The 13,435-nt window shown below is 42.7% G+C and overlaps 1 protein-coding gene across 4 annotated transcripts in view; it reads left to right on the forward strand.

The window, feature by feature from the left end:
- HYOU1 (hypoxia up-regulated 1) overlaps window positions 1-12,705 on the forward strand; it is a 65,382-nt gene extending 52,677 nt beyond the window's left edge. For 2 of the 4 annotated variants that reach the window (XM_056542364.1, XM_056542363.1), the window contains exons 21-25: window positions 418-551; window positions 966-1,050; window positions 4,580-4,826; window positions 6,302-6,382; window positions 9,035-12,705. In XM_056542364.1, the coding sequence (XP_056398339.1) occupies window positions 418-551; window positions 966-1,050; window positions 4,580-4,826; window positions 6,302-6,382; window positions 9,035-9,084 (597 nt within the window). In that variant the 3' untranslated portion in view covers window positions 9,085-12,705. Of the gene's footprint in view, window positions 1-417; window positions 552-965; window positions 1,051-4,579; window positions 4,827-6,301; window positions 6,433-9,034 lie in introns of all 4 variants that reach the window. The other 2 variants (XM_056542366.1, XM_056542365.1) reach the window with 2 other exon arrangements.
- The last annotated feature ends 730 nt before the right edge of the window (window positions 12,706-13,435 follow it).

Here is a 13,435-nt window from a genome sequence, read left to right on the forward strand (position 1 = left end):
ATTTCAGGTTACCTTGAAGAGCAAAATCCATACCATGTGGTGAGATGTTACTTGTGAAGAGGTTTCATTATTAGACTATAAAATGTCTTAATATTTTAATAAACACCTGGGATGTAAAATGTAACACCCTGCCATTTTGATAATCTAATTTGCCTATATCCAAGTTAATAGACATTTGTTCTGTATGCATGTCATATTAAAAGGGAATTGCTTGTCAGACGCTTTTAATAACAGTTTGGTGCTGTGAACTTGGGGCCTGTCAATTTCTGGAAATACTGAGCCATTGATTGCTTTTTTAGCACTGTTCAGATGTTTGTCTCCTAGACCCCCTCCAATATTTTTCTTATTTAACAAACTCTAGGTGGAGTTTGTCCTTGAGGATTATTCCATTTGTGAGCTATATCTTATTTATTGCAGGAGCTCAAAGACAAGCTAAGTGAACTGAAGAAGTCCTGCAAGTCTTTATTTTTCAAGGTTGAAGAGAGGAGAAAGTGGCCGGACAAACTGTCTGCCCTGGATAGTTTGCTTAATCACTCTTCCATATTTCTGAAGTAAGTGAACTGTATAAAAGTGTATGCTGTTTATAATGGATTGCATCAGTGGGCTCTAATAGCCCTCAATATACTGTATTAGGAGCTTTCATATTGATGCTTGTTTTCTGCTGAACAGTTGTGTTAATCCTTGTGCAGATCTGCAGTACATCCATGGCAGAACCCCAGAGTTTAAGTTTTTGGTTTCTGCCACAGATTTTGGCTTGAACAGTGCTTGTACTACTCCCCCCCCCCCCCCCAGAGGGTCTGCCTGATTCGTGTGTGTGCAAATCGCAACTTCTAGAAGTCATGTTGGAGCTCCCGTATGAATAATTTTACAGCTGGATAATTTTTTTTCTAGGCTGGACCGGTTGTCTGACTTGTTAAGTCTCCGCACTGGTGTTATCTAATGTTACGATTTGCTTTTGTCTTTAGGAGTGCCAGGATGCTCCCAGATGATGATCCCATATTCACAGAAGTTGAGTTAAATACACTGGAAAAGCTCATAAATGACACCTGGGTAAGATAAAGGGTTATCATTTCTAATTTACATTCTCTTGTGACACATTTTATTGATTCTTAGGAGACATTATTTTAAAGGGGTACTCCGGCCCAAAGACATCTTATCCCCTATCCAAAGGATAAGGGAGAAGATGTCCGATCGCATGGGTCCCACTGCTGAGGACCCTCACTATCTCGTATGCAGCACCCACCTCTGGGAGCTGCGTGCAGCGCTGCAGCCTCTGAGTCTGCCGGGACACTACTACGGTGCCGGAGTATCACGACGTCACAACTCCGCCACCGTGTGACGCCACGCCCCACCCCCGCAATGCAAGTCTATGGGAGGGCGCATGACGTCACGATACTCCGGCCCCATAGTTGTGACCCGGCAGACTCCGAGGCTGCAGCGCCGTGTGCAGCTCCCAGAGGTGGGTGCTGGATGCGAGATAGCGGGGGGTCCCCAGCAGCGGATAGGGGATAAGATGTCTTAGGGCCGGAGTACCCCTTTAAGCCCGTATCACCAATTCACATACATGAATTTGAAGTGGGAAAGTGGAGTATTAAGAGTACAGGAGTTAAGCCTTCGCTATATGCAGCACATCATAACTATAGCTAACACATGCCATTAACAGCTTGGATCTTTCAACCCCTTAAATGCCGCTCTGGTCAATAGTGAGTGTGGCATATAAATGTTTGAATGGAGGGTTGGATTTTTGTCACACAACTAGCCCCAATCCCCACCCCTACAACATAACTGCTAGGGTGCCATTCAGTTAAAGGGGTTTTCTGGGCATAAAAAATGTTGCTTACGGTGGCATAAAACTATATAAGTATACTCTCCTAACCCCAACCCCAGAAACTGCTGGTACCAAGCTTATCCCTGATGATGAGTGATCCCTGCAAGAAGTGCCCACTGAGGTTTCAAAATCACTGTAACAAGAAGGGAATATTAATATAGTGTGTTGATTTATTTATTTTTTTTCCTTGTAAAACTTGACAGCCATGCATTATACATGAAGACTGCCAAAACATTTTGTCCCTTTTGTAGTTTACCTAGTTTCGTAGACCAAGCTGCTTTTGTGCACCATGGTGATCACATGATCAGAGTGATGTAAATCGGATGTGACTGCACAGCTCCCTCTATAGCAGGGGTGGGCAATTATTTTTTCCATGGGGCCACATTAGAAACTAAAAAAATGTGAAGGGCCGGGTAGTTGTCCCCCAGATTGGGCCGGGTAGTTGTCCCCCAGATTGGGCCGGGTAGTTGTCCCCCAGATTGGGCAGCTCAACCGCCCCCGACACTGTCAAAGACAACACATACAGAGACAGGCACTTATAAATACACATATAAACACACACAGACAACACACAGACGCATATATACACACACACACACACACACAGATATATTATAAAATATATATATATATATATATATATATATATATATATATATATATATATATATATATATATATATATAAAATATACCGTATATACTCGAGTATAAGCCGACCCGAGTATAAGCAGAGACCCCTAATTTCAACCCAAAATCCCAGGAAAAGTTATTGACTCGAGTATAAGCCTAGGGTGGGAAATACCTCATCCCCCCCCCTGTCATCATCCAGACCCGTCATTAACATCCTCATCATCCCCTTGTCATCATCCCACACATCCCCTTATCATCCCACACATCCCCCCTTCATCATCCCCTTGTCATCATCCCACACATCCCCCCCTTCATCATCCCCTTGTCATCATCCCACACATCCCCCCCTTCATCATCCCCTTATCATCATCCCACACATCCCCTTATCCCACACATCCCCCCTTCATCATCCCCTTATCATCATCCCACACATCCCCTTATCCCACACATCCCCCCTTCATCATCCCCTTGTCATCATCCCACACATCCCCTTATCCCACACATCCCCCCTTCATCATCCCCTTGTCATCATCCCACACATCCCCTTATCCCACACATCCCCCCTTCATCATCCCCTTGTCATCATCCCACACATCCCCCCTTCATCATCCCCTTGTCATCATCCCACACATCCCCTTATCCCACACATCCCCCCTTCATCATCCCCTTGTCATCATCCCACACATCCCCTTATCCCACACATCCCCCCTTCATCATCCCCTTGTAATCATCCCACACCCCCCCCCTTCATCATCCCCACCCCCCTTCATCATCCCCACACCCCCCCCCCCCCTTCATCATCCTCTTCTCATCATTCGCCCTCAGTGGTCTTCAACCTGCGGACCTCCAGAGGTTTCAAAACTACAACTCCCAGCAAGCCCGGGCAGCCATCGGCTGTCCGGGCTTGCTGGGAGTTGTAGTTTTGAAACCTCCGGAGGTCCGCAGGTTGAAGACCACTGCGGCCTTCAACATGCGGACCTCCAGAGGTTTCAAAACTACAACTCCCAGCAAGCCCGGGCAGCCATCGGCTGTCCGGGCTTGCTGGGAGTTGTAGTTTTGAAACCTCCGGAGGTCCGCAGGTTGAAGACCACTGCGGCCTTCAACATCATCCAGCCCCCTCTCACCCCCTTTAGTTCTGAGTACTCGCCTCCGCTCGGCGCTGGTCCGGTCCTGCAGGGCTGTCCGGTAAGGAGGTGGTCCGGTGAGGAGGTGGTCCGGGCTGCTATCTTCACCCGGGGGCGCCTCTTCTCCGCGCTTCCGGCCCGGAATAGAGCCGTTGCCTTGACAATGACGCATCTGCGTCGTTGTCAAGGCAACGTGACTATTCTGAGGCCGGGCCCGAAGCGCTTAGAAGAGGCCTCCCCGGTGAAGATAGCAGCCCGGACCACCTCCTCACCGGACCACCTCCTTACCGGACAGCCCTGCAGGACCGGACCAGCGCCGAGCGGAGGTGAGTACTCAGAACTAAAGGGGGTGAGAGGGGGCTGGATGATGTTGAAGGCCGCAGTGGTCTTCAACCTGCGGACCTCCGGAGGTTTCAAAACTACAACTCCCAGCAAGCCCGGACAGCCGATGGCTGCCCTGGCTTGCTGGGAGTTGTAGTTTTGAAACCTCTGGAAGTCCGCAGGTTGAAGACCACTGCGGGTGGGGGAGTTCACTCGAGTATAAGCCGAGGGGGGTGTTTTCAGCACGAAAAATCGTGCTGAAAAACTCGGCTTATACTCGAGTATATACGGTGTGTATATATGTATGTATATATGTGTGTATATATATATATGTGTGTATATATATATATATATATATATATATATATATATATATATATATATATATATATATATATATATATATATATATATATATATTATGCACTTCCTGTCATCGCACGGGAGCTCAGTGCACAGGCTGGTGCAGACCTGGGCATTGTATTGCCAACAGTCAGCGCGGGCCGGTCAGAGCCAATCAAAGGGCCGTACAATGCCCAGATCTGCTCTATAGTCAACTGCACAAATTACTGAAGTGTTGTCCTGCTCTTTAAAAAGTGTTAGCAGATGTTAAATGATTTGCATCATTTTAACTTAATATATAATGAGCTTATTTTTCTTTAATTTGTAATCAGGTATGGAAAAATGAAACTCTGGCAGAACAAGCAAAGTTACCTGCCACTGAAAAACCAGTCTTGTTGTCTAAAGATATTGAGCAAAAGCTAGCTGCGTTAGACAGGGAAATCCAGTACCTTCTAAACAAGGCAAAATTTTCCAAACCTAAACCTAAGCCTAAACCGAAAAGTAACACTACAAAATCGGACAACGGCGAGAAGAATGCAACAGAGACTGCCGAGAAAACCATAAAAGAGGGCACACAAGGTAAATGACAATCAAATATTTTCTCCTTCTGTTCTCTGGTAGGACTATTAAACCCTCTTTAACCCCTTAAGGACGCATTGCGTAAATGTACGTCCTGGTGCGGTGGTACTTAACGCACCAGGACGTACATTTACGTCCTAAGCATAACCGCGGGCATCGGAGCGATGCCCGTGTCATGCGCGGCTGATCCCGGCTGCTGATCGCAGCCAGGGACCCGCCGGCAATGGCCGACGCCCGCGATCTCGCGGGCGTCCGCCATTAACCCCTCAGGTGCCGGGATCAATACAGATCCCGGCATCTGCGGCAGTGCGCGATTTCAATGAATGATCGGATCGCCCGCAGCGCTGCTGCGGGGATCCGATCATTCATAACGCCGCACGGAGGTCCCCTCTCCTTCCTCCGTGCGGCTCCCTGTGTCTCCTGCTCTGGTCTGTGATCGAGCAGACCAGAGCAGAAGATGACCGAAAACACTGATCTGTTCTATGTCCTATACATAGAACAGATCAGTATTAGCAATCATGGTATTGCTATGAATAGTCCCCTATGGGGACTATTCAAGTGTAAAAAAAAAAATGTAAATGTAAAAGTAAAAAAAAGTGAAAAATCCCCTCCCCCAATAAAAAAGTAAAACGTCAGTTTTTTCCTATTTTACCCCCAAAAAGCGTAAAAAAATTTTTTATAGACATATTTGGTATCGCCGCGTGCGTAAATGTCCGAACTATTAAAATAAAATGTTAATGATCCCGTACAGTTAACGGCGTGAACGAAAATAAAAAGTCCAAAATTCCTACTTTTTTAATACATTTTATTAATAAATTTTTTATAATTTTTTTTAAAAAAGTTTTTTATATGCAAATGTGGTATAAAAAAAAAGTACAGATCATGGCGCAAAAAATGAGCCGCTTATACGGAAAAATAAAAAAGTTATAGGTCATGAAAATAAAGGGATTATAAACGTACTAATTTGGTTAAAAAGTTTGTGATTTTTTTTTAAGCGCAACAATAATATAAAAGTATATAATAATGGGTATCATTGTAATCGTATTGACCCTCAGAATAAAGAACACACGTCATTTTTACCATAAATTGTACGGCGTGAAAACGAAACCTTCCAAAATTAGCAAAATTGCGTTTTTCGTTTTAATTTCCCCACAAAAATAGTGTTTTTTTTGGTTGCGCCATACATTTTATGATATAATGAGTTATGTCATTACAAAGGACAACTGGTCGCGCAAAAAACAAGCCCTCATACTAGTCTGTGGATGAAAATATAAAAGAGTTATGATTTTTAGAAGGCGAGGAGGAAAAAATGAAAACGTAAAAATTAAATTGTCTGAGTCCTTAAGGCCAAAATGGGCTGAGTCCGTAAGGGGTTAACATACAGTACATTCCTCATTGGACTGTTTATATCCTTTTCGAGCAGAAAGAACAACAGAAAAAAATTAACTTTTTGACTTTTTAATATTTATTTTAAGCAGAGCCACCCAGTGAACCGGAGCCTGCAAAGGAGCCTCCAACGGAAGAGAAAATGTTAGAGATAGAAGGTTCTGAAGCAGGTAATCCGGGGCATGCAGAGGAATTTTAATGCTCTGGTCATTGGGAGACTGTGAGTATGTATGTTATGTGCCAGTGAATCTGCAGAGAAATTCAACTGTTCAGGCTATTTCTAACAACTATATATAAATATGCATTAGTGCTGCACGATATATCGCAAAAGCAATGATATCGTGATAAAGTGCAATAGTCTGCAGTTACCTGTCTGTAGTGGTGTATATAGAGAGGAATCGATGAACTGTAAATGTTGAATAGTTGATAAGGTGCACTGTGCTGTAAGTACAAAGAATATGGTCAAATAGGTGCAACTTTCTGCTTTAAGTATGTCTTAAAATGTGTGTATATATATCGGCACTATACTTCTCAAGGTGATGCATTTTTCTCCTAAAAGGTAGTGGCTTGTTAGCGAAGGTAAAGTGCACTGTGCTAGAAAAGGAATGATCTATAAGTCAGGCATGTAACAGTATTGGTGCCAAATTAATATATACTGTATTTATCGGCGTATAACACGCACTTTTAAAACTTAAATTTAAGGCAAAAAGCCTGCCTGCATGTTGTACGCCGATAAATCTTCTGGTCACTGATTTAAAGCGGCAGCAGCAGCGGCTGCTTGTTAAGTATTAGCAGCATGGCCGTGGCCACTTTAAATCAGTGACCAGCGGCGTCTCCTCCCCGCTCTGGAAAACTGTCACTTGTTTTCTCCCGCACTATCCACAGGTACTGGTGTGGTGGATAGTGCGGGAGACTCTGATTAAAATGAGCCCTACCTTGTCTGGATCTGCCTTTTTAATCAGCGTCTCCCGCACTATCCACCAGTACCTGTGGCTAGTGCGGGAGAAAACAAGTGACAGTTTTACTTTTAATTTTTCTTACCTCCCCCCCTACCTCATCATTTCCCCTTTTTTCCCTGCTTTTTAAAGTTTTTTTTATTTTTTTTTTTTTTTCCTTATCTGGCTGCTCTTTGGCAGGTCAGGTCAGGCGGCGGGTCTTGCGGGCTGCGGTCAGTGAAACAGATGAGTGACGTCCTCTCCTGGCTTCTCTGCGCGGCATCAGTGACATCACTTTATTTCCTGTAGTTGCCGCCAAAAAGTGACATCCCTGATGCCGCGCAAGGAGCCGGGAGAGGATGTCACTTATCTGCTTCACTCACTGCAGCCCACAAGACAGCCGAAGCGCAGCCAGGTAAGGAAAATAGAAAAAAAAACTATGAAAAGCAGGGAAAAGGGGGAATGATGAGGGAGGGGAAGAATAGCATACAGTGGTCTTCAACCTGCGGACCTCCAGATGCTGCAAAACTACAACTCCCAGCATGCCCGGACAGCCGTTGGCTGTCTGGGCATGCTGGGAGATGTAGTTTTGCAACATCTGGAGGTCCGCAGGTTGAAGACCACTGCATAGGAGGAACATGATGGGGGGGGGGGGATGATGAGACAGGGGGAAATTATGAGGCTGGGGGGGGAATAATGGGGGACATGATGAGACGAGGAAATTATGGTGGGGGAGGCACTAAATGCTTAATGTCTGTATGGCTAGTGGTGGTCTATGACGGGGAAATGATGAGACGTGGGGGGATGATGAGACATGGGGGGTGGCAATGAGAGGGTTAAATGTGGCACAGGGACTGACAAAAGGGAAGGAATGATGTGGCACTGGAGGGGATGGGACCAAACTGAGGTGCAGAAGAAAACGAAGTTGGGGAGATGATGTGGCATTTAGTCCAAGTCATTTATTTTACATTTTATTTTTTTTACTTAAATTTCCCTGTTAAAATGGGGGTGCAAGAAAAATACCTGTAGATCCTTTTGGATATATTCTTCCGATAAGCTTACTGTGGTATCAGGCTTCCACTGTGTCGGTAGTAGATATACTGTGGGACACGGACGGGATATCTTTACCGCTCCGTAATCCTCCGGGATCCAGGTAGTTCGCGGTCTCTGCTAGTGCCGTCACTACAGATAGAAGAGGACAAAAATCCGACGCGTTTCGGAAGTAATAAGACTTCCTTCGTCTGGGATCCACTGATCGTAATTGCACTGATCGTAATTTGATCACCTTGTAACATTGCAACATGGTTTTTATAAGGTTGAAAAAAACAACAGTCCATCAAGTTCAACTTAAAACCCTACTGTGTTGATCCAGAGAAAGGGGAGAAAAAAAGAGGCTTCCTGACTCCAGTATGGCAATCAGAATAAATCCCTGGATCAATGTTTTATCCCCATAAATCTAGTATCCATAACCTAAAATATATATTTTTCCAGAAAAACATATTACTAAGGAAATCCTAAAAGCATGACATGTTTGGGGTACTTGAGGACTGGGCTTGGGAAACACAGTAGTAGAGCATTTCTATTATGGGGCAGAACAGAGAATGTTATTACCTCCATCTAATATGCAGCAACTGCAAGATGCTGTTATAACCTGCACGGACCAACAGAACCAACAGTACTGTGGTTCTGAAGGCCAAAGGCTGTCCAAGGCTCTACAACCAAATAGTGTCTTTTCATAAAGTGGTCAATAAATGTAGTCATGCTATGACATTTGAAGGGCTCATACAGATAGCAATGCAGTGTGTAAATTCCCATATTGTTTTCAGTGACCATTTAATTCTTATTGTCCTTTCTTTCTTGTCTATTTTCTTTTCGTTCTGCTCTCAGATTCAGCGACGCAGAAAACTCCAGAAGAGAACCAGAAGACTGAGTTATAACCCTGTGACATCCTCGATCTATGTTGGCACTCATATTTATTGACATTACTTTTTTTGTAATGGACCCTGATGATTTTGGAGAAACTGAACTTTATTTTTGGTTGAATTTTTTATTTTATTTTTTTTCTCTAAAAAAAAAAAAAAACTGTTCTTCAGATGTATATTTCTGTCCTGTCAAAGCAATGTTAGAATTTTTGTTACCTTTGTGTGTTTGTCGTGATTTATTTAACTCTGGGTGTACACAGGAAGATGTTAAATTTCTGCTGGAAGAATAGTCACAATGTTTTGTGCTTTCAAGTCGTTCAGCTAACATCATACCTTTTAAAGAAATGGCTATTTAAATTGTTCTAGCATGGTGGGGACGGCATAGAAGTTCACCACCGACAACCTAATGTTAAATGGAATAAGAAAAATACACAAAAAGAGAAAAAACTTTTTGATATAAAGACTGTCTGGGTTTTAAAATGTTCACATCAGATCTACTGTAACGAGAAAAAACTGCAAATTCTGATAAACATTCTGGCTGGTGCCTTCTTTTCCTCTGGTTTCACTGCCTTTTGTGGTTATTTTTCATACCGGAGATGAGGTGGGAAAACTAGGGCATTGCCTAATTCCAAAATTGCTTTATGTGGAAACACAGCCTAAAATACTTATCGAAATTGTTTTTGATAGATGCTGGATAGTTTTTGAGTTTCTGACCACCTCTGGATCTGTCATACTGCTGGGAGAACCTAAACCCCTTTAGCCACTTTTCCAGAAATGTCAAATGCAAAACATTTGTTAGAAGAATGAACTTCATGCAGCAGTTTCCCAATATAATCTTATTATTGTATAGATTACCATTGGCTCAAGGAGTAATCTAACAAACCTGGGCAGTGCCATACAACTCTTGGTTTTCTGCTGCTTAATAGACTACAGGCTGATGTTAAGTCTTGGGCCAGGTTTAGATAGTCAATCATAATGTGGCTACATTTTATAATCTGCAATACCGGGACGTTCTGCAGTTGTATTAGGCCAAACCAATGTCACAGGATTTGTGGGGATATATGTTTTGATACAGACATGAAAATGTTGCCGCATTATGGCATACAGTAGGCGGCCTTGGCCTGAATACTCTAGAGCGGCAGTTAGTAGACTGCTGACATTTTGTGGAAGAAGCTTCTAGCAATTTGATATTTCACACAGTTCGGGGTGTTACTACATTACTACCACCTTTAAAAGGGAATAAAATTCATAGTAATACTCTATATTGGTAGTATTTTATATGTCCATGTGTAGCTAGATCATTCTGATGAAGATGTAAACTGCACCTACTTATGCTCATTAACAGACTACGGATTTAATATTATGTCCAATAATACATTCTGTTTCAAATCTTCTTTGCATTTGAACAGTGAAATTCAGCTAAATTCTAGTTCTTGGCACTTAGATGTCACCACATCACTTTTTTTTGTTTTTCTTGTGTGTTTGTTTTTTTCATTGTGGCTTGTAGTGGCATTAGTCCTTTCCATCTTATTCTTGTGTAAGGGTGCATTCACACCACGTTTTGGGGATATGCCAGCTGGAGAATTTAAAATTAGCCTGCTGCCGTATCCCTGCCAGACTCACGCTGCACCCCATTCATTTGAATGAGCCGAAGTGAGTCTGATAGTGACTCGGGTCAACTCAAATTTTGGCAGACCACTGTTTTCAGTCTGGCAACAAAACCATCCGGCTCATTCAAATTTTCTCCTCTGGATCTGCAAAACAAAGTGGGAGAGATTTATCAAAACCTGTTCAGAGGGAAAAGTTGCCCATAGCAACCAATCAGATCGCTTCTTTCATTTTGAACAAGGCCTCTGCAAAATGAAAGAAGCGATCTGATTACTTACTATGGGCAACTTTTTCCCTCTGAACAGGTTTTGCTAAATCTCCCCCATTGTAAATTCACGCCTTGTTGCATGAGCATCAATAACCATTGGCAGCCGTGGCATTCATGTAACATGTCTTAATGTTTATCAGGGTACTATGTCTGTCACACTGTGTAGCGCCAGATCTTTCCATGGAATCCATGACTTGTATCTCTTATTATAACTTATTATGTACATCTTTTAGAGTTGCTATGGTTGTGGTCTGGGTGATGAGACCCCAGCTGATTACTAAAACAAGTGAGAAACATGCTCAGCTGAGTGACGTTTCTCCACGCCATCACCTTGTTGCAGGAGTTGATTACTATAGAAAGTCTGAGCCCATCTCCTGCAGCGACAAGCCGGCAAGGAGAAATCGCGTTCTTGTTTGTTTTTAGCGATAAATGAAGGTCTCCACATCCAGACTCCAAAAATGTATCGAATTACATTATATAGAACATCTCCAAATCATGTAGAGAAGCAAAAATGCAAAACATCCATTTTTGTCCTTGCCAACCAGTTGCCTGCTGCCTAGATATATGCCACACAGTATTGCTGTAGAGGCCGTGTTCAGACTATGACAGTTGTCATACACCTCCAGAATCCTGTCTTGGTGCCAAAAACAGGATTGTGACTTTTTCCAAACTTTTTTTTTATTCCTCATCTTGACTGATCCAATCCTTTTTCTAAACATCAAAAATATGGCTCCTTCAGAGATGTATTATGGCTGTCTGAATGCGACTTTTTCCAGTGTACTGAACTGCAGCCCAAGTCATTTATAGTTTCAGCCCGTCATTTTCCTTAGTTCTATTGTTATACTTTCTACTTCAAAGCACAACTACAAAAATTGTGCGGCAGGATACGTCTTTAAAACTCCCGGCAACTCCGTAGCCCCATGCGAATCTTGCGGGCGTTTTCAAAAAGTGTATCCTTCCACTTTTTTAATGGTACGTTCACACGAGCGGACCCACAATGTATTTTATCCTCCACTGAAGGACTCCTGCACGGTGGCTTTACCTGTGCCTGCTCGGCGCGGTAATACGCCACTACGAGCAGACACACTATGTGCGAGTCGCAGCGCGCATGCGCAGTATATTCACACTTCGCAGCTGCTCTCTGCCTGGCTCATGGAGCAAGGGGAGTGGCCGCGTTGTGTGAGAGTACACTGCGCATGCGCGGCGACTTGCACATCGCTTCAGCGGTTTATTGCCGCTCTGAGCAGGCACATGTAAAGCCACCATGCAGAGGTCCTTCAGTGGGTCTGCTCGTGTGAACGTACCCTTAGGAGTAGTGCTGTTGGCTCTAAATACAGTCTGATTGTCCAAGGGCTATTTCGATTTCCTTTGCAAAAGTCCATATGAGGAACAGCACTTAATATAATTGTGGAGATAATGTTGATTTCCATGGTGTATTATTTATTGTGTTTTTTTCTTTTCTTTTTTTTTTTCTTTTAATGATGCATTTGCCTACTTGACCACTGATTTTACATGTTTTGGAGTAATATTTTTTTTTTTTTTGTAATCTTTCATGCTTTCGAAAAATCTCTGCTGCTGTTGCTCATGTTTGTACCACAAAGCCACAATGGTGGGTTCAGTATACATCATACTTATGCTTCAGTGGTACATTTTGACTGCTGTTGCTGTTTGCAGTTGCAGCAAGATGATCCATTGTGTAAACTGGAATTTTTTAATCATGTTAACCCTGCAATTGTAGGGTTTTTTTTTTCTTTTTTTTTTTTCATAGAAACTGCAACTACTGGTTGGGCCAAATGCATGCCAAAAGGAAGCACATCTAAATATGCAGTTTTTTGCTGTGGCTTTGCAATGTAGAAGTGGGTTTCTGCATCTCCATATTGGGTATGTATGAATGTACATTTATTGCCAAAGCAAAGCTGCATTGTAATCAGAAGTGACTTATTGAAGAAAGTCAGTTCCCCCTAGCTGACTGAAGTATAGTAAGATCATGATTTTGTTTCCTTTTTTGTTTTGAGTGCATTGTGAGGCAAGTTATAACTTATTCTCCTGGGTGTTAAACAATACAAATAATGAATGGCTGGCTGTTAGAAAGTGACATGAAACAGTGGAAAAAGTGATCTGACAATATTGAATAGGTCAGATCCTCCTGTTTAAATTGCGTCCTGTTTGGTTTTTCATGACTGTGCTGTTTTACCATTTGCAAAACTAGGAAAAATAATAAAGTTCTTTATATTTCTGAAAGTCTGTGTATTTATTAAATGTTCTTGCTTAGCTTGCTAAAAAAAAAATTTTTTTACTGAATTTTTAACGTTTTGTAAAAGTATAGAAAAAGTACAAAAAAAAACCATACATGAATCGCAAGTACACAGGATATATGATCCTCAACGACTGTCATAGGCATATACATGTTCCCTTATCATGACGGCTACACAAGTCATGATTATCTTGAGTATTGCCCAGTGTACCCACATCTGCAGCAGTAGCTCAGTT

This window comes from Hyla sarda, chromosome 10 (genome assembly GCF_029499605.1).
Source record: "Hyla sarda isolate aHylSar1 chromosome 10, aHylSar1.hap1, whole genome shotgun sequence".
Lineage (NCBI taxonomy): Eukaryota > Metazoa > Chordata > Amphibia > Anura > Hylidae > Hyla > Hyla sarda.